The sequence below is a fragment of the Rhinolophus ferrumequinum genome, chromosome 16 (assembly GCF_004115265.2).
Source record: "Rhinolophus ferrumequinum isolate MPI-CBG mRhiFer1 chromosome 16, mRhiFer1_v1.p, whole genome shotgun sequence".
In the NCBI taxonomy this organism is placed as follows: Eukaryota; Metazoa; Chordata; class Mammalia; order Chiroptera; family Rhinolophidae; genus Rhinolophus; species Rhinolophus ferrumequinum.
The window spans coordinates 63,377,313-63,395,822 of NC_046299.1; the positions used below are offsets into that span (position 1 = coordinate 63,377,313).

Consider the following 18,510-nt stretch of genomic DNA (forward strand, 5'->3'; position numbering starts at 1 on the left):
TCTTATGGCAGAGTAGTATTCCATTGTGTGTGTGTATATATATATCTTCTTTATGCAATCATCACTAATCATCAGAGAAATGCAAATCAAAACCACAATGAGATATCACCTCACCCCAGTCAGAATGGCTATCATCAACAAGACAAATAATAAACAAGTGTTGGAGAGGCTGTGGAGAAAAAGGAACCCTCATACAATGTTCGTGGGAATGCACCAGTAGCCGTTATGGAAGGCAGTGTGGAGGTTCCTCAGAAAATTAAGAATAAAATTACCACATGACCCAGCAATACCTCTCCTTTTGGGGTATACACGAAAAAATCTGAAAGCATTTATCCATAAAGATATGCGTGCTCCAATGTTCATTGTAGCTTTATATATGTTGGCCAAGACATGGAAACAACCAAAGTGTCCTTTGATAAATGATTCAATAAAGGTGTTTTTCATTGTCATTAGGATTCAGTAGTTGATTATGATGTACCTGGGCATGGATTTGTTTTATTGCTTTTGTTTGGGTTTTGCTAAGCTTCTTGAATCTTTACGGTTATATATTTCACCAAATTTGAAGAAATAATGACTAAAAAACTTCCCAAATTCTTTTATTTTTACAACACAGTCTTTCTCATTTCTTTCTGGAACTCTAACAATAGGAATGTTAGTTAGATCGTATGGTATTGTGACATAGGACCTTGAGTCTTTCTTCATTTTTTGTTCAGATGTTCAGATTGGGCAATTTCTACTGATCTATCTTCAAATTCATGGACTCTCTCTTCTCTCATCTCATTCTTCCATTGTTCTAATTCAGTAAGATTTTAAAATTTCAGTTATTGTATTTTTCTGTTCTTAAAATTTCATTTGATTCTTTTTTATGATTCCATTTCTTTACCAACACATTCTAGTTTTTCATTCATTTCAAAAGTATTCACCCTTATTTCTTGGAGTTTGGTTAATAAGAGCTGTTTCAAAGTTTTTATCTGATAATTCAACATCTGTGTTATCTCAGACTTGGCATCTGTTGATTACTGTTTTCTGAGTGAGATATTAAGGTTTCCCTCATTTATTCTATGCTGAGTGATTTCAGATTATATCCTGAACATTTTGAATGTTATGAACTCTGGGTCTTGTTAACATCTTCTGGAGAATGTTGATTATTTTGTTTTAGTAGGCAGTCAACCCAGTTAGGGTTCAGGCCATGAGTTCTTACCCACATCCTGTATTAGTTTAGTTTTCAAAGACTTTGCAGGGTGTTGTGCTCTGTCCCCACTTGCCCCATGCAGTAGCCAGTCTTGGGTGGTGGTCTACCACAGATTTCACATCTCAAAGTCTTTGGAATGTGGTTTAGGGTCAGATCCACACACGTGCAGCTCAGAATTGAGCCCAGAATTTGATAAACAACTTAGTCATCTCACTTTCTTAAGTCTCTTCCTCATCATCATCTCCTCAACAATTTCTAGCTCTTAGGAACCCTTTCCTTTTCTTCTGTCTAGAAAGTCGCGGCTTTGTTTCCCTGCTCTGCCACACACTTGCCACAATAGCACCTGTCTCTGGGGCCAAACAAGTAGAGGAAAAAGAGAGACAAAAGCAAGGGGATTTTGCCTACACTTTTGGGACCACAGTTCCTCTGGTCAGAGAATAGAAGTCTCCTCTCCATGAATTTCAGATGCCTGCCTCGCCACCACTTCTGCTATGGGGTTGCCTGGAGGCCAGGGTGAGGAAGAAAGGAGATGCCCAACAAAGAAAATCTCAGGGGTTCTCCTTCATGCTCTGTAGCTTGTAGGAGCCTCCTTTGCTGCTCCTCACACCAGAAGTAGAGGCCTTCTCTTGTAGCTCTGTGTGTCCTGTTCATGCCTGGTGCACAGCTCTGTGATGCCTATACCGGGGGATGCCAGAGGGAGATGCCCCAGGAAACTCATTGCCAGTTGTATGATACTTTGGGTTTGGTTTCTTTCTCTGCTATCATTTATTTTTCAGAGTCTTAGTGAGCTGCTCATGCATTCTGTCTGGGATTTTAGTTGCATTCAGTGGATAGGACAGGGTGGATTGTACTTCTATCAACTTGAAGAGATCTAGAAGCCCTTGTGGGGTGTGTGTGAGTGTGTGTGTGTGTGTGTGTGTGTGGGTGTGTGTGTGTGTGTGTGTGTAACATAAAATGAGTGCTTCGCCATCTCCCACATATATGGAGAAAAGGACCAGGGAATTGACTACCATTTAGCACCAACTATGTGCCAGGTTCTGAGCTTTGGTGCACAGAAGCATTACTCTATAGGTCTGTAAGGAAAGTACAGTATTATATTATATTATATTTTATTATACCTAGTATTATATTATACCCGGTATTATATTACATTGCATATTATGTTATATTATATTATATTATATTATATTATATTATATTATATTATATTATATTATATTATATAAGACCTGGTCTTATATATAGTAAAATAAGACCGGATCTTATATTAATTTTTGCTCCAAAAGATGCATTAGAGCTCATTGTCCGGCTAGGTCTTATTTTTGGAGAAACACGGTACAAGTGGGGACAATTAGGCTCAAATCAATTAGCTGAAGGTCATATAGATAATAAGTAGTAGACTGAGGATGTGTATCGTGGCCTATCCTAGAAAGATCCAGAAAATTCTATGTAAAGCAAAAGGCTCAAGGCTGATGCCCTGCTTCCCTCTCTTGCAGGATGGATGAAGGGGATGCTGTCATCATGCACCCTGGGGTCCTGTGCATCATGGTGAGACTGCTGCCTCGGCTATACCATGACGATCACCCCCAGGTACCTGCTAATGAACACGCATATTTGTCTTTTGCACATGACTGATCTTTGAAGCTCCTCTGGTCAGAGGCTAAGTTTTTCTTTCTACATTTGCCCTTAGTCCTCCATTAGCAGAGCCACCCTTATGAAGTGCGTCCTGTTGGGGAGTGTCAATGTGTCTGAGACCCTTGACTAAATTCTGCCCACCTTCCAAGGTCATTCAAAACAGATCACTTCTACTGGTGAAGTGATCTTCTAAAAACAACAGCCAAACAAAAACCAACTGAAGATATTTCACCTTCACGAGGCCAATGCCAGGGCTATGGACAGCCCTGAGAATTGCGGGGACTAGGAGTTCTTTGCTCTTCATGTATTTCCATGGGTGCTGGCCATGACGCCGACTTGGAGCTCTGTGCAAGGCATGCAGGGCTAACCAAGATGAGCACTGTCCACAGAGCCTGCCTCTGCGGTGGGGTCTGGCAGGTGGTTACGGTGCAGATTGAATAAATAAGCTCACACATAAATGTCCAATTACAATTGTGACAAGTGGTATTGAGGGGAAAAAACTAGGGTGCTGAGAGAGAATAATGGGAATCCAGGTGGAGGAAAGTCTTAATTAAATCTAATTTAGATGAAGGGGTGGAGGTCAGGGAAGCCATCTCTTAGATGGTGACATTTCAATGGAGCCCTGAAAGATGAGTGACAGTTAACTAGGTGTGAAGGAGACTGCTGCAGGCAGCTGGGGCTGGGGGCACCAGGGGAGAGTGGGAATGTGCAGGTTGGGGCAGACAGAGGAAGGCGAGCCTTGTCTGGGGTGGGGTTTTATCTCTGGGGCAACAAGCCACCTTTCTCAAGTGCGTGGAGGATGACACTAGCAGGTTTTCGTGTAAAATACATCTCTGGGTACTGCGTGGAGGACAGCTTTGGGATGAGGCTGTATGGAAGAGGTAAAGGGATAGCAGTCAGGAAGCCATGTCTACAGCCCAAGTGATGCGTGGTGGTAGCTCGATAAAGGTGTTTGTTAGAAAGAGTGAAGAGAAAGGAGTCAAGAGATGTATTCAGAGACAGAATCACAGGACCCTGAGATGAACGGGGTACAATGAGTGGGGATAGGGCAGATGCAAAGGTGACTTCCAGTTTCTGACCTGGTAGAATTAAGGCTTCATTTCAGGGTGGCAGACTGTTATGGCTGACAACACTGAGCAACAGAATGAGGCAAATCCTGAAAAAGTACTCTCAGCTGGGACAATAAGTACTTTAAAAGTTCAGAGAAAGAAACCAGAAGAGTTGAGGAAATCCTGGAAAATGCACACTTTAGATTTATGCACACTTTACAGCAGAGGAAAGGAAATGAATTGAACTGAGCACCTACTATGTACCAGGCATAGCGCTTGGCACTTACACCTTTATTTATCCTCCTAGTAGTTTCTTTGGGAGGATTATGGTCTTCATTTTAACCAGGGGGGAGATGGAGGCTCAGATATTTTAAGTGACTTTTGAGGCTTCCCAGTTGTGGGCTTGGTATTAAATGTGGTCCTACCGAGTGACAGGTCCTCTGGCCTTTTGCCTGCTTCTGTAGAGAGAATGGGGGTGAGGAGGCATGGCTCCGGCTTTGCTTTGTCTGGGAGTTAAAAAGGAGGTGATGTGTTTTAGGAAGAAATGACAACTAGTGACATTATTAATCACAGCCTGGAAATGACACTGACCTAGTGAAAATATTGCAAACTTTCCGACATTAGTGAGGGAAATGGAGTGAAGGAGAAAAAGCCTTGATTTGTAGGGAATGGTACTGTTTCTGTTTTTATTCAATTAAAAATTTTAATTACAGTTGGCACACAATATTAGTTTCAGATATACAACATAGTGATTAGATATTTATATAACTTATGAAGTGATCACCCCAATAAGTCTAGTACCCACCTGACACCATACATAGGTATCACCATATCATTGACTATATTTCCTATGCTGTACTTTACATCCCTATAACTGACAACTTATGCTTCTTAATCTCTTCCCTCTTCTCACTCATCCCCCCAGAGAACTGTTTTCACTAAGGAAATTCTGTAGTGTTTGTTATAGGAGTAAAAAAAAGGACTATCTAGGTCCCATGTTTACCTGTCCCTTTGTAACTAAATCCTTTTTCTGGTTCCTGTTCTTCTGCTAGAAAGTGATGATGAAGTGATGTTTCAAAACAATGAATAGGGATACATCTCATAGTGAAATGAATACACACTCTATATTTTTTGACATTTATGGAATATCAGTAGACAGGGATAAAATGGGTGAGAGTGCTCCTTTAGTTATCCATTGCTGTGTGACAAACTGCTGCCAAGTTAACAATGACCAGTCATTCTCATGTTTCTGTGGGTCAGGATTAGATAGGCACAGCAGGGACAGCTCGTCTCTGCTCCACGTTGTGTTGGCTGGGCTGGAGCATCAAAATTGGTGTCTTTATTCATCGAGGGGGTACCTCACAAGGCTGCCCAACTGGCACGGGGCTCCTGGGCTGGCTCAAGTGGGTCAGATGTCTGGGGCCTTGTTGCGAGCTGTTGGTAGGATCCCGAGTTCTCCTCCATGGAGCCCTCTCCATCTGGCCTCTACCTGTGTCCCTCCAAGTGGATTCTTCAAAAGGCCATATAGCATCTCAGGGCTCCCAGAAGCACAAAAGCAGTAGATGCCAGACCTTTTGAAGGCTTAGGCCTGGAGCAAGCCAGCTTTGCTTCCACAGTGTTCTGTTGATCAGAGCAAGTCACAGGTTCAGCTTAGGCTCAATGGGAAGGGATGTATGCCTCACCTACTAATGTGTGGGGTGCCATGTGTGTACAGGTGAGAGGAGATTGTTTGGGGACATCTGTAAAGACCAGCCACCGTACTTGTCTTAAGCATCCAACTGATGGATACAAATGTTTGATCCCTAACCAAATGTCTTCTAGTCATTTTGTTTTCTAAAGTCTGGGACCGTAACTTTCTTTACCTTTGTATTGAAGACAGCGTCTGTCTGGAGCATATCAGAAATGCATACGCATTCTTCCATGCCATGAATGTTATTTCATCAACATTCATAACAGCTTGTGAAAGCACATGAGAATCTCCCCATTTTGAAAGTGTTTGAGACTCAGGAAAGTTGTGTAACTTCCTAAGGTCCTGGGGCTAGTGAGGGGAGATGTGAAACACTCCCAGTCCCAAGGTCAAAATACGTTTGATGAATGAGTCATCTTTGCAGCTCTTGCAGGAGGCAAGGCGGTGCAGTCTGGACGCTGTGTGGTTTTCCAGGTGCGGTCGCCCCATTGTGAGAATGTCTGATTTCCTATATTTTGTACCATGCAATGGACTTGCAATGAGAACAACTAAGCTCATGGTTTGGGTGATCTTAGCAGCCAAACGGTTGCTCCTGAATGCATTGTGCAAATTCTACTGCAATGATGGCTGATGAAATGGTACATAGTTGACAGCTGCCTGTCCTTTCCTCTCCTAGTGCGGGAAACTCTGTGGATAAGCCCGACTTTCACAAAAACTCCACGAGCTGTCACATTAGTGTATGGGGAAGAACTTCTGCCCATCCTATGATGGTAATGAGCCAAATTAAATATGCAAATGAGAATCCCATTTGGTAGGATACTTTTTCTCTATTCAGGTCACAATAAGTAATTTAGGAAAAGTCTAATTCTCCCTCACTATCTCTCAAACATGCAAATGAAATGTAGTGGTGCATTTTCTGAAATATTTTCTGCAGATGCCTAATCACCAGTTCTTCAAAGTTGGATAATTATAGTAATTAATTTCTGAAAGGAGGGGTGGAAAAACCTTATAACAACAAATAGAATAGTAAACCAAATGAGAAATGATACCACACAATAAAATGCTGAAATGAAACTGACTGCAAGACTGCAGATTTCGGTGCAGAAAAGGGAGCAGGAAGTTTCAGTAGATGGCACTGTTACTCACAAGATGGGATGTGAGTTCCCAGGCATCTCACCTTAGGTCTGCCCGATGGTTCCCGGCTTTCCCTGTGCTCTTACCCACTTTATATTCCTCAGATGCCCTTCCTACCTTATGGGTGAAAAACTGATGGCTTTCCAAGGTGCAGATACCATTTTGGAAGCAACAACTTAAATAACTATATATACGGATTGTGGCCACATTAAACTTTCTCTGTTCACAAAGAAGAGGTGCTTTCTTCCTCTCCAAAATGCTAGCACTGCGAGCTGCTCTTGGAAACAGATAATCCAGCTTCCCCTCCCCCCCCCCGCGTTGTGTCATTACCAGTATTACAATCGGACTGCGGGAATTTTACTGTGAATGATGTCCTAAGCACAAGGCAAAAATGGAGTTCAGCTGAAATTCTCTTGAAGCTTAGTTGGCCCCAGTAACAAATACATTTGGGAACAAAGACATTTTCCCTGCCCGGCATGCTCAGGAGTCACGAGAGTCTTGCCATAAGGACGTGGCTGTGAGCGAGAACTCAGACCGGTGCTGGCAGGGCTTTTGAACCCATGCACCACTCCGCTTGCCCCAGGAATGTGGAACTCAGTCTGTGTTGGAGGAAACATTGTGATGCTTTTGCATCTAGGAATCATTAGTAAATCCCTCCTAGGTGTCACTGGGGATTCAAAACCGAATGTCACAGGAACTCACAGTCTGACTTCGAGTGTGGGTAGGGAGAGAAGTGTAGAAGAGAGTAAGACAACATTCTGATGGCTGCAACAAAGGTTTGTTCACAAGGCCATGAGACAGAGGGGAGGGGGACACTGGAACTGAGCTTTAAAGAAAAGATGTGTCTATGCCAGATTAGATAGAGGAGGAAGGGAAGAGAAGCTCAGACTCAGAGAGAGGCAAAAAAAAAAAAAAAAAGAAAATGCCCATTTGGGGACTTTGAATAGTTCAGCTGGGCTAGGAGAGACCACTTGGGTACAAAGGCAGTGAGTGGCCTGAAAGGCTGGCTGCAGCCACATTATGAAGGGCCTCGAATGCCCTGTTAAGAGGACTGAACTTTGTTGGGTTACTATCCATAGTCTTCGTCATCATTGTTACCACTCCCCCCAGCACCACGTTTAAGGAGCACCCACTACGTGAAGGCAAAGCTCAGGCTCTGAAGACAGCAGATTTTGGTCACATCTCAGCTCTGCCACCTAGCAGTCACAGAGCCATGGGACATTAGTTAACATCTTTTATCCTTAACTTTCTTTGATGTAGTTGGGGATAATATCTCCTTTGGCATTGCCTTGAGGAAGAAATGAAGCAGAGCATGCATGCTTAGCGTGGTGAGCGGAACACACACGGCAGCACGGGAAGCCCTCGCTACATGCTCTAGCTGCTGCTGTAGTTGCCCCCAAACTCTACAAGCATGTTATTATTAAATCTTTATAACAACCCTGCAAGGTGGATGTCACTATTCCCACTTAGCAGAGGAGGACTTGAAACTTGTACAATTGAGTGACAGTTAACGGCATAGCCTGGTGGTGGCTATCCCCGACGTGAGGCTCCTGGACCTCCTGCCTCTGTGCCAAGTTGCCTTTCCGAAGGAAGTGGTAGCCATGGGAGGTCATTAGAAGCAACAGCATGATCATTCTGACCTCGAGTCACTGTTGGGTGGTTCCAGATTCTATTGCCATGGAAACGTCTCACACAGTCTGATGGGATAGAAATAAGATCAGGCTGGGAGCCGCATTTGTCTTTCTAATCATTTGTCCCTCAATTTGGAAAAGGGTGCCATTTTCTGGAATTTGCCTATATTTCAAACACATTGAACTAATCACATGGGTTTCAAATAACTAAAATATGGACAACATTAACAGCTCTGGATAGTACTGTGTACCCGCAGGCTGTTTAAAAAGCGAGCCATTTCCTCCAACAAGGAAATAGGTAACGTTTGCTTTGTTAAATTGTAGCACATTAAAAATTCCAAATATGTTGAATTTCTAGGTCCCTCATGCTCTTTCTGAACCCCATCCCCCAAATATTTCTATTGTTCCTGAGTGGAAGATCTCAGATCCTAATCACACTCCAGGTAATGACTTCTTAGAAAAGCCTCTTACATACAGCAAATAGAGATAATCTCGCTTGGAGATAAGAGGGTCAGAAGCAAGTTATAATGGACATAGAATCGCGAAGTGGAAGTTTAAGTTGGAGAGGATAAGCTCGGGTCCAATTAGCAGATGATCTTTCTTCTAGTCCTTTCTCTCATCGTTATTTCTATGATTTATATAGTCCACTTCCTTTTCTGCATCTCAAATTCAGCTACTCAGATTTGGCCTAGGTCACAGGGATTGCAGACTCTAAGTCTTGGGGTCAGAGAGGTAAATACCTAAATCAAGCCAGGTGTCAACCACAGGGAGTGGTGAGGCTGGTGGCTATAGGGAAGGGTGCCTGCTCTGCCTAAAGTGCTCACATCTAACTAGGGGGAAACAAAAGCAACGCCAGACTAAGCCCACCAAGTAAAACCCTTCCATAGACCATGACTTGATGACCCTCAGGAGATACGAAGTTCCCTTCCTCATGAGTGCACGACGCAGTGTTAAAACCATGAGCTCTGGAGTCAGACCTGGGGGGGGTGCCAGCTCTGCCTCTCATTAGCTATGTGACCTGAGGAAACTGACGCATCCTCTTGAAGTCTCAGTGTCTCATAATATTTTCCCATTGAGAAGAGCGGTGGAGAATATAACTGTAAAGTTCTTAGTACAGAACCTGGCCTACAGTGAGTGCTTATATAGATGCTGGTATGACGACCCCCTACCATTCTCTTCCAGCCTTGGTCCTCTGTGTCCCTAGGACTCGTGTCATGATACATAAAATTTTGAAAATATTAAGTGAAAGGTAATACATGTTAGGTACATTTCCGACTGGCGTTATACTATTGATAAATTAATAACAGAATTGATATTGAATTATATGTTAATATCTACTTATGACTCAAAAGACTGGGGTCCCCTCCTCTGCCTGTTCTGCATTTGATCAATGATCTGAGTGAAGCTTAAATGGTAGATAACAGAACGGAGCTGCAAAAGGTCTCTACCAGAATAGGCAATGGATCAGAATCCACTGAGTCAAAAGTCAGCAGAGATAATCATGTTTGTGTTCATGTCTTAATGTACACACACACACACACACACACACACACACACACACACACAGGATAAGGAATGACAGAAGACTGTGTGAGAGTCCTAGGGGGTTTGGTGCAAGGTCAATAATAGGTGAGGACACCACTATGGTGAATTTTATTTTTGGCTGTATGTACAGAAGTATAGTGCTCTGCCAAAGGGAGGTGATGATCCCACTGATCCCTCAACAAATCACACCTGTGTTTGTCCAGATTTGGGAACTTAGTATGATGAGGGGCCTGATCTCAGGGTGTATAGTCTAAAGAGAGAAGACTCTGGGAGAATGAAAGCTGGGGAAATACTTGCTGGTTGACTGGTGGTAGAAGTAGACAATGAAAGAGAGACAAGGACCAGTTAGGTAAACAGTGAAAAATTTAGGCTCAATATAATGACACACTGGTCGGAACTGGATGGACAGCTATGGAGGTTGTGAGCAGCTCGCACTGGGCGTTCCAAGTGGGGTGTTAGGTTTGAGACGAAGAGAATCCAGCACATGAACTTGTGCCCCCTGTGATCCTGACTGGCTCTGAGAGCCCGAGGCTTGGGAATGTGGTCACTGGTGAAGTGCATCTTCTTGGACACCCACCTGGCTTCTCAAGATGGCGGGAACGGTCAAACACATTCATGTGTGTCTCGTGACAAATACCATGTGTCAGTTCCTAAATTCAGGTAACCTCTGTGTGGGACAGGACCATGAGCACTTAGCTTTTTCTATAAGTTTTGAGGGGGTGGCCTAAGACAGTGCCCAATCCATGGCGTCAGCAGCTTCAATCGGCCCTGCCTGGGTTCAGTTCATGCTGATTCAATTCCCACAACATCCCTGACCTACAGGAGGCTGGAGGTGCTGCTGCACACAGAACCTGCAAGGTAAAGGCAGCTCTCAAACCTGGAACCAGCAGGTGTTCTATGAGTCCGCACCTAGGGGCCTGAGGGTCAGCAACTGCCGCAATGCACTGGCCTCTGGAGCGGACACCCTGGTTTGAACTCCTGTCCCTCCACTCACTGGGTAGCCTCAGCGAGGCATAATGTCTCTGGGCCTCAGTTCCCTCATCTATAAAATGGGGTCATAATAGTCTCTAGAACATGATGCTTACCTGAGGTTTAAATGAGCTAGTACACAAAAGCACTTAGAAGAATGCCTGCCAACAGTAAGCATACGGTGATGTTAGCTCCTCTCGCCAGTGGTGGGGCCTGAGACAAGATAGGTGTATGCTCTGCTCAGGTACTCAGCTGGCACAACACACAGTGGCCATGTACACTGGCCACTCAGTTGGAAGGAATCTTGTTGATGTTAGATAAGAAAAGAAGACAGGAACTAAGAGGGATTAATATCTCGAAAACACTTGCATCCTAGAAGAAAGAGTGCTTTCATGGGTGCTGTTACTGTTGACTCCCACACATAAATATAATGTGAGGTATTTTCATTATTCTTATGTTGAAGCTAAGGAAATGGAGTCTTAGAGAAAGTAACTAGCCCATGTTACCTATCAGGTAGTGTCAAACCAGCACAAGACTGTGCTCTTGGTACATATTTGGGTGTCCTGTGCCAAGAACGTGAAGGAATGGTGACTGTCTACCTGGAAGCTCAGAAGCAACACACCAGGCTTTGAGCCACAGTCTGCTAGTGAATAGATCCCTCATTCCACAAGAGACTGTGTTCTCTACAGTCCTGTTCAAGGAACCTCCTCCAGATAATCATGGATGGGAATCTCTTAACAACAACAACAAATCTGTTTAAAAAATATCTCTTAACAAAAGAGTTGTTTGGGCAGTTTACTTTGGCCCAAGCAGTAGGGACACCCCGGGTAAGTTAGTGCCTCTTTTACTGGGCACCCCGAGGAGCCCCAGCCATAGGTGGGAAGGGGTCTGGCTGCAGGGTGGTGCTGGGTCTCAGGGAGCCTTCCGTCGGGCTCTACTGCTTACCTGCTCCAGCTATCATGGAGTGAGGGAAGGTGTCCAAGGTGATGGAAGCTCTTCATAGATGTGTCAGGTTCCAGGTTGTGCAGGCATCGTCCTGGATGCACGTTTACAAGCTGATTTCCCTGGTGATGTTCTCATGCTCCATTTCAGGGCTGACCACAGGGGTGAATAAGCCGAGCTGACCACTGCCCACAACCTCCAGCCTTTTCCTGCAAGGCCATGCTCACTCTCAACCCCTGGCCTTTGTACGTGCTGTCCCCTCTTCCAGAAAGACCGATTCCCCTGCTGGCCTGGCTCTCTCTTCATTATCCTTCAACAGATATTTGACACTTACTCACCTTTTCTGACTACTCCATCAGCTCCCTGAGTTAGGTGCACTTCCTGTGTCCTAGATAGAACACCTTGTCCCCTGAGGCTTGCACATATTAGGCAGCTATTGTGTCTGAGGGATAGAGATAAGTGATAGGAAAACAAGGCTGAAGAGTTATTACCTCAGGCAGCAGTGCACAGTGAAGTGGGGGCTGAGGAGGGCAGGGAAGGGACAGAGAGCGAGAGAGAGAAAGAGAGAGAGAGAACGTACAAACAAGTCTGTCAAAGTGTGGTATTTACAATGATTGAAGTATGGACACAGTACTGGTTGGGAAAGTCAGAAAAGTTTCCTTAGATGAGAGGACATATGAATCGTCTTTTGAATAATAAATAGGAGCTCAGCAAAAGGATGGGATTGGAAAGTGCTTTTCTAGCTTTGAGCATCAATCAAAAAGTGGTTTATTTAGCAAAGGGTGAGAATGTTACTGGGGCTGGAGCACAGGGTGGACCAAAGGAGAGGATGGAAGTAAAGCCGGGTAGAGACAAATACTTTGTAAATAGTATAAGATCCCTGGCTTCTGTCACCAGGAAGCACTGGCTATCATACGTATGTAATTTGTGAAAGAAGCAGAAGATTTAGAGCAGGTGGTCTCAGTTGCATACCTATGCAAGTACAGCCAGGATGCCATGCCTTTGGACATGGCTTCTACTGACTCGATGGGATTTAGACCCTTCCTGCTCCTAAAGCAACGTCACAAACTCCCATGCCTACAAGGCCATATGTGTACCGTAAATATCAGGCTGGTCGGACTGTGACAAAATGGAAAGTTTACACCCTTATAAAGAGAGAACTAAGCAAGCAAAGATAAAAACTGCAACAACTTATTAAATAAAACACATCTGTGGGCCCTATTTATCCCTGGCATCCCGTTAATAGTCTTTGATTGTAAAAGCTGAGGTCACTTAAATTGTACCATGTCTCTCTCCAAAATCATCGAATAAAGAATATTTCAACAAAATTGGAACAAACGACTCATACAAATTTGAGTAGCTTCAATAGAAGTCCCTAGTTCTTTTTAAGAGTCTGGGGGAAGCAGATGCGGGTCATCTGATGGTTTTCATGCCTACGTCAGGGCACCGTGGTTAATGTCCAGAAGACACAACGTGAACTGATGCACCCAAAGCCCATGCCACCCCCCCAGGACCCAGCCCTCATTGGGTGCTGGAACCATATTAATATAAACCAAGAAGGAAAGTGGGGGGGCGGGTGAGAGAAGAATAAACATCCATAGCTGGACAAGGATGGATGTGAAGACACAACTGTTAAGTGGAGAAAGCAGAAAATTCCTTAAGGCCACCCCACAAATGCTCTGTGATAATTTGCCTTGGGGGTCCAGCCCGGTGACCCTGCACGCTCACCACTGAGTCCTAATTGAACCACCATCCCTTTTCCTGCGTTGGAAGTAATATGCGTTAGGAAAATCAATCCATTTGCAGGGGGAGAACCAGACTGGTTTCCTGCTACTGCTCATATTTTCACTAAAACCCCATTTTACTGGAACCAACATTGAAAAACAGCACATTTTATTCAAAACAAGGCAATATTGGTATTGACAGAGCTGCAGTGATAATGAGGGCGATCAATTTTCCCTCTTCCATTATGGGGCATTGAGCAATTTTGGAGCAAACTTGTGGCATCATTAGGCAAGATCAGCATTTCTCCCTTTTGGAAACTTTTTGCTTTTTTTCTTTCTTTTTTCATGTTTGTGTATGTAGATTTTAAGTATGTCTGCTTCAGTGGGGTGGGTGGGGGGAAGCAAAAACAAACAAATGGAAAAGAAAACCAGAAGTCCCCAAAGCAGTAAGTGAAGTGCTGGTATAAAAGCTGGAGCTTGGAGACAATTCTTTTTAATTCTTATTCATAATACATTGCGATGTAATTTTTGCATCTTGTTTCATACAACTCTCCAACCCTACCCCTGAAGACTTCCCAACTCTCCCCCCAAATTAAAAGACGCAGTTTCCCAAATCCAAGTTCTGGGAGAGGGAACGTTTGAGGCAAGGGGGTGGGAGCTCCTTTTCCTTTGTGAGAAGAATGGAGAAGGAAGGCAGAGGAGCAACCTCTGCGGGATGCAGGAAGGGACGCTTCGAGCATCAGAAGAAAGATCTGGGGAACAGAGTCAAGGATGTTGGGTAGATTTCCACATGGAAGAGCTCCTCAAAGTGAAAGTGAAGGAACTGCTTGCTGCCAAGGAGTCTTAGCAGTTCTGCCGTCTGTTTCTCATTCCTGTTGGCTCCACATACGTGTCCACCAGCTCAGGCTGGCTGTGCAGACCTTACAGGGACAGGGGAGGGGGTCATCTCCATCCATTCCGGCTGCTGTAGCAAGAGACCATGGAGTGGGTGGCTTACGTACGAGCAACACACATTGATTTATCACAGTTCAGCAGGCTGGGAAGTCCAAGATCGTGGTGCTGGCAGATTCAGCGTCTGGTGAAAGACTGATGTCCCTCTTCTTACTGTGTTATCATAAGGCACAAGGGAGGAAGGAGGTCTCTGGGGTCTCTTTTAGAAGGGCTCTGATTCCACCCTTGAGGGCTCCCACCTTCATGATCTAATCACTTCCCAAAGGCCCCACCTCTAAATACCATCACACTGGGGGTTAGGTTTCAACCTAGGAATTTCGGGGGCACACAAATATTCAGTCCTTTGCGGGGACCATCATCTCCAAGTGATTAGATCTCTTGTTGACATCGGTGGTGTTGCCAAAACAGTGACATTTCAGAGTGGCAAAATCCTGCATGGGAGCAGTCCCCCTGGAAAACCATTTTTTGTAGTTAAATTTTAAACTAAAATCAAATAGTCTAAAATTTTAAATCTGAAATATCACTGAAAGTATTATAAAGATGGGAATTTTACTGAATGCCATCAGTTTGAGGCAGGAGTTGTGGGCGCCATGCTTCTGGAAGGAAGGTTGGAGGGCAGTAGGGTAGCTGTGTAACCCATTCATTTTTTTAAAAAATTTAGAAACTGATGATCAACAGCGTAAGTACGTTTCACCACACAATTCAATCCTTGAAACATACATACTACAAACCTGTGTTCATGGCCTGTAGAAGAATGTTATCTTACTAATTTCTGTACCTTACTGATACAAACATTCTCTTGACCATCTCTGGGCAGGGCTGCCCCAAATAACTGCACATGTGGGGAGGAGATAGACTGAGGTGATTCTCAGCCAGGATTTGCCCTAACTGGTGGCCTGGACAATTGACTTCTCTGGGCTCAGTTTCCTCATCTGTAAAATAGGGATAGTAACAGTACCTCCCTCATATGTTTCCTCATAGGGACTGCATAATCTATACATGTCAACATGCTTTTACTAGGGCCTGGCACATCCTGAACACCCAGGAAGGAGTCCCATCACAGGGTAAAATTTGGTCCCCAAAATTGGTGTCAGGCCTGGGCTGTATTCTAACTCCAAGAGCTTCATGAAATGTGCAAGGGGCTGTGGGGAACCCCTCCCCTCCCGGACTGTGTAAATTTTCTGCTAGAACACTTCTCCCACTGGGCTGAGACTCTCTTCACCTGTCTCACCTTTAGTCCGTGATTCCCTTGAGAGCAGGGACATATTCACCTTGAAATGCCTAAAACTTTGCACACACCTGACACTGAAGAGGCAGTTAATACCTCTTTGTCGGAGAAGAGGAAGAAAGAGAAGCAGGGAAGGACTCTAAGAAAGCTTCGTGGGGGACACGTGTGGGTGACAGATGGTCTGAGACTTGATGGGACCAGAAGCCAGCCCTCATTAGGTAAAGATTATTCAATAAGCGCTTTTGTGATTACTCCTGGCTTTACATGGTGCACTAACCTAGATGCCATCTACACCATCATAGTTCTCTGAGATTTGACACACACTGTCCGTGTGTCAAAATGTACTTAAAACAGAGAGCTGGACAACGGACAATTGGAGGGTGGTGGGGAGGAAGATGACACCTGGGGGTGAAGGGGCAATGTCAGTGAAGGCTTCCATAGGAGCAGTGGTCCTCTCTGGGTGAGGTTCAGTACGTGACGATGAAGAAGGCTGCGTATGCCACAGCCAGTCGTGTGTGTGGGTCACTTCCTGAGTCTTGTACTTCCCGGTGAAGTGTTAGGGGTACAAACTCAAAGGCAGGTCTGCTAACTGAGTCAGCTGTGGGGGCAGCAGGGGGGGAATGTGGGACCCACTAGAGGGCACAGCCACTGCCTAGCTCCAACTACTTTTCAACACATGCAAGACTGCAAACCTCCCTGACCAGATCTTTCCATTTTTTGAGAGAGGTCGTAGATCTGGACTTTTACGTGAAATCTTCAGGCTTTTAAATTTTAGCAATTAATTCAGGAACTACTTAAACATCGTGTGGGCCAAATACCACCCACCTCTGGTTTCAGCTGTCTGCCTCTTCGGCAGCTGATGCCAGCAGGCATGTCATCCTGTGGACTGGCCTCCAGGGCCTGAGCCTGTGTGTGAAGAGGGCCTGACTGGAGTGCAGGCTGTGGTGGGAGCAGCCTTCTCGCCTCACAACCTACTCGGGGCCTGATCGGGAGCCTATCAAAACTGCCCACAAAATGTTTCGACCTCAGGGACTCATGGTTGGCTCTGGTTACCTTTCAGCTTTCCGAGGAGATCCAGTGTTCCTTGGCCAGTCACATCCAGTCCCTGGTGAAATCGGAGAAGAACCGTCAGGTCATGTGTGAGGCAGGGATGCTCAGGACCCTCGTGACCTCCTGCCACCACATCTTCACCACGAGTAGCAGCAGCAGGCCTCTGCACTCGGGCCTCATCAGGATTTTTGAAAAGCTTGCTTCTCAAGCCATTGAACCAGATGTGCTAAGGTACCATGTGCTGCACGTGAAACACTGCTGAGCCGCTGATAGCTGTGCTGACACACAGTAGGCAGGAGGAGTGCATAGGCACAGGTGTCCCCATGCTCCTCTGCCACCGTGGGGCATGTCCCTCCCTGGCACTGGACACTGGAAGTCCAGGGAGGAGCCGTGGGACTGTTGGGATGACGTGGAGCCCACAAGGCAGAGGCCCTCCCATGAATTGATGGTCTCAGGGAGAGGCGACGATCGTCAAAGGGTCCTGTGACAATACAGGATAGATCTGTAGCGATGCTCGGTGGAGAGCGCTGGAGCTACACAGAGCTGGGTCGGTGGAGAGCGCTGGAGCTACGCAGAGCTGGGAGAAGCACAGTTGGGAGAATGGGTGTAAAGAGGCGGGGCTTCAAGGAAGCCAGCCTGGTGAGCCCTGAGGCCTGTGCAGATGCTCAGCAGCCCAGGAGACCAGGGAGCCCGGCAGTCAAAGATGCCCTGCTGAGAGGGCTGGGGGCTGAGGGCCTGACTGTGCCAGCGGCTAACCTGCAGGGAGCATGGTTAGTGTGAGGGACAGTGGCAGGGACTCCTGACAAGGAGGGGCTCAGAGGCAGTGCCATTGTAATCTGTGGGGACCTTCATGGCAGCCCCTCCATGAAGCCACATGTTTACTGGAGAGCTACAGCAGGGCGGGAAGAGGCACGGGCAGAGCAGACACAGAAGACAAAAAGACAGGAAAGAAAGGCTGCAGGGTGGCCCCTGCCTCACCCCTGCCCCCATCGTGGTGTAGGGAGGGTGGTACCTGGGGGTCACAGGCCTGCCAGGCCTCTGCTGACACACAGTACCAAATGTAGAGGGTTCGGAAGATAAGGCCTTCAACCAACAGGCATGGGACCCAGGCGTCAGGCCAGCCTCTTTCTCCCTCTGTACGTGCAAGCTGCCAGACAAGGCCACCGTGCTTTATTCAGCTGCTTAGTAAATTTTGTTAGAAACTTATAAACAATGCATGACAGGATTATTTTCCAACATATTCCTTTTCCATTTAAGGTCCAATTTGAGGCTCCTAGCTGGTCACTGGTTAAGTCAAAAGCACCTGAAAAGTCAAAACTCACAAGCTGTCTGATCTGGGATCTAGAGGGACGGCCTGTTTGTGCACGACTTGAAGCGTTTCTAGGGAGGTAGAGAAAAGCTTGGAGGGAGAACCAGGGAGCACTGAGATCTAGGAAAGTACTCGATGAAGCTGGAGAAAATGTCTGCCCTCAAAATGTCTTCATTTGGTTCTCTTATATGTTATGATACTTAGACAGTTTTTAGGTCTTGGAACTCCCCCACGTCTGTCGGCTGCAATGACGTCTCCTGTGCGCGGAGGGGACTCTGGATGCTCAGGTGAGGACAGAGGAAAGAACAGGGGCAGGTTAATGGGGATTAAAAGAATGTGTGCTCCTTGTAAGGGCTCATTTACAACAGATGGGAAGCAGACAGATTTAAAAACTAGTTTGCCCAACGCTCAATGGAGCAAATGAGGAAAAGTCAAGGGGCTGGTGGTCCCGAGGAGAGGCCGGA

General features: G+C 45.6%; 1 protein-coding gene across 3 annotated transcripts in view; it reads left to right on the forward strand.

The window, feature by feature from the left end:
• The window catches only part of WDFY4 (WDFY family member 4), a 290,937-nt gene that overhangs the window by 71,967 nt on the left and 200,460 nt on the right, over nt 1-18,510 (forward strand). For all 3 annotated transcript variants that reach the window (XM_033130918.1, XM_033130921.1, XM_033130920.1), the window contains exons 13-15: nt 2,689-2,782; nt 16,748-16,968; nt 18,251-18,333. In XM_033130918.1, coding sequence (XP_032986809.1) covers nt 2,689-2,782; nt 16,748-16,968; nt 18,251-18,333 — 398 coding nt within the window. The remainder of the gene's footprint in view (nt 1-2,688; nt 2,783-16,747; nt 16,969-18,250; nt 18,334-18,510) is intronic.